The sequence below is a fragment of the Nannospalax galili genome, unplaced genomic scaffold (genome assembly GCF_000622305.1).
Source record: "Nannospalax galili isolate Female #2095 unplaced genomic scaffold, S.galili_v1.0 scaffold388, whole genome shotgun sequence".
NCBI lineage: Eukaryota > Metazoa > Chordata > Mammalia > Rodentia > Spalacidae > Nannospalax > Nannospalax galili.
The window spans coordinates 5,470,718-5,473,790 of record NW_008360304.1 but is presented as its reverse complement, the minus strand read 5'-3'; the positions used below and the strand labels follow the sequence as shown (position 1 = coordinate 5,473,790).

General features: G+C 39.5%; 1 protein-coding gene across 5 annotated transcripts in view; it reads right to left on the bottom strand.

The window, feature by feature from the left end:
- Positions 1–3,073, bottom strand: part of Rubcnl (rubicon like autophagy enhancer) — a 45,996-nt gene that overhangs the window by 12,465 nt on the left and 30,458 nt on the right. For all 5 annotated transcript variants that reach the window (XM_017795926.2, XM_029559270.1, XM_017795925.2 and 2 more), the window contains exons 7-8: positions 2,482–2,614; positions 1,795–1,940 (exon numbers count right to left, since the gene is read on the bottom strand). In XM_017795926.2, coding sequence (XP_017651415.1) covers positions 1,795–1,940; positions 2,482–2,614 — 279 coding nt within the window. The remainder of the gene's footprint in view (positions 1–1,794; positions 1,941–2,481; positions 2,615–3,073) is intronic.

Here is a 3,073-nt window from a genome sequence, read left to right as displayed (position 1 = left end):
AAATTTTTATTGAAGTTTTAAAAAAAAAAAAAAAAAACCAAGGTTTAAAAAAAAAAAAAAAAAAAGTTAAAGCTCTGACCATATGCCTTACAGACGGTTCTGGGAAACCCTAGAGAAAAGATGTTCTATTCAAGGAAATTACCCCTCCCTATGTCTAGAAAACAAGTTCTCCTGTTCAAACAGTCCCAGTGCCCTTTCTGATAGCTTCTAAATTTAAGAGAAAAAGTCAGTAGGCAAAGATATGCTGTATAATGGATCTCCATGGAGCACAATGAACAATCTTCCATAGCTCTCAAGTCTGCATGGGGGACCAAGAGGAATAGAAAAGTGAACATAGTTAAATGTATTGCTTATAATCTTTGTTTATGATCCATTACAGATTCTCAGAACAAATTTCAATGAAATTGTATTAAATGTATTAAATTACATGTGTATGAGTGTGTATATATACACATAGGTGTGAATACACATAGACTCATTATATGTTTATTTCCTTTTTATGTAATTTTACTGTTTTGTTCAAGACTTTTGTCACTTCTTAAATAATATTTTCTTATTTGCATTCTGTTTACATTTATCAATTATAGGCGCTCTCTTTGAGATTAATTTGTCCTTTAAAAATTTTATTCACTGGGGCTAGAGAGATGGCTCAGTGGTTAAGAGCACTGGCTACTCTTGCAGAGGACTCAGGTTTGGCTCCCATCACCCACATGGGCATTGAACCCATGTGGTACACTTACATACATACAGGCAAAACACACACAACATGAAAATATTCTAATTTGTTTTTAATTTTTTTATTTTTGGTCTTTTTTCAACAGGGTCTCCCTGTAGCCCCAACTGGCTAGAACTTGGCTCTCTGTAGACCAGGCTGGCCTCAAACTGACAGAGCTCTGCCTGCCTCTGCTTCCAAAGTGTGGGGATTAAAGGCATGCATCACCATGCCAAGCTTAATTATTCGTTTTTATTACACCCTAACTGCACTTGAAAATAGACTGGTCTCATTATTTTAAATTATTGTATTTGATTTTTGTTTCAGTATTAGCCATTTAAAAAGCCTCTCTAAGCCCATTTAATTTTTAGTTGCTATATAATATTCATAATTGGGGATGCAGAGTTATATTTTTTAAGATTTATTTTATTTTTATTTATGTGTATAAATGCCACATTAGTGTAGGTGCCCTCAGAGGCCAGAAGAGGGCATTCAATCCCCTGGAACTGGAGTTTCAGGCTGCCATGTGGGGGCTGGGAACCAAACCTGGGTCCTCTGCAGGAACAGTCAGTGCTCTTAACCACTAAGCCATCTCTCTAGCCCTCAGAGTTACATTTTCGAAAAGATTTTTAAAAACACTTTATTTATGTGAATGTGTGTGTTTCTATGTGTGTATACACACACATGTATTCAGGTGCCTGGAGAGGCCAGAAGAGGATGCTGGATCCCTTGGAGCTGGAGTTATAGGCAGTTGGGAGCCACCCAATGTGGGTTCTGTGAACTGAACTCAGGACCTCTGCAAGATCAGCAAGTGCTGTCAACCACTGAGTCATCTCTCCAATCCCCAGAATTACATTTTTAACTTGTGAAAATAAATATAGACTCCCAAAGGCCACCAAAAACAAGGTGCGAAGAAAAGTAAGCCAGAAAAACATACAAACTTTCCTTTTCCTAAAACACATACTCCTTTGCCTCTCTGCACATTATTTTTTACTTCATCTGCTTCTGTAAGGAATGGGGTAGGACCTATCACAACCTGTTCCAAGTGAAACCTGGGACTCCAGGCAGCACCCCATACTTACTTGAGTGGAGAATGAATATTAAGTATGATTTGAAATCCAGGGGGCACCCAGTCTTCAGCCCCTGGGATTGAAGACTTCAGTGTCATTTCCTGGGTTACATCCTCTCTGAAGTCACAGTCTTCTCTGGCATGTTCTTCACTCACACCCTGCATTACACAGATGAAGGGGTAACTTCAGCAAACACAGCTCAAGAATTTGATTAAAAAGAGCACTTAATAGGGCTGGAGAGATGATTCAGTGGTTAAGAGTACTGGCTGCTCTTGCAGAAGACCCTGGTTTAGTTCCCAGCACCCACATGACTGCTAACAACAGTCTGTGACTCTGTTCCAGGGTATCTGATGCCCTCTTCTGGCCTCTATGGGCACTGCAGGACATGGGTATACTTGTATGCAAGCCGGAAAGCACTCATATACATAACATTTTTTTTAAAACAGCACTTAACTGTGTTTCCTGTATTAAACTTTATCACAAGAAATTGAAACTGTTCTCAGCTAAGCTATAATACAATTGCTATGAATTGTTAAGTACAGTCCCTGGTGCTAAAGTCCTCACTACATGCATGTTCATTTTAAGTCTTCCCCCAAACCTATGCACCATACAAAGAAAGATAAATAAGCATTTGAAGTGAGCAGGCAAAAATAAGAGAAAAGAACTTTTGATTCCATGTTAACCGATTTTCATACTTACCACTGAGCTGGCTGCTGTCAGACAGCCTGGCAGCTGATGATTAGGTTCTGACAGCATCCAGCACTTCCAGAACACTTGGAACAACTCTCTGGCTAATAGCTCAGCAGAACTGAAGTCTGATTCGTAAGTTACACTGAAACACAAGAGAGACAAAAGCTGGAAACTGTAAATGGGGAACATGTTCAGGGTCTCCTTCAGGTTTTCAACTTTTGTCTTGCCCCAAACTTCAATGAAGCCAGTGTGAAACACAGCATGAATCACTGCCTGGATATGTAATGCAACATAGTTTGATGGTGATCAATAAAGAGCCTTTCACTTATTAGGGGCTTGGAGGTATGGTAAGGGTTTCAAGTCAGAAGTCCAGAATTTGAGTCTCCTCCTGCTGCTTAATAGCATTCTGTGGGCTGGTGGAGTGGTGGCACACACATTTAATCCCAGCACTCAGGAGGGACAGGAAGGCAGATATTTATGAGTTCAAAACTAGCCTGATCTATGTCACGTGTTCCAGACCAGCCACAGCTACATAATGAGACCTTGTGTCAAAAAAAAAAAAAAAAAAAAAAAAAACATTGTGACTGGAAACATTTCCTCA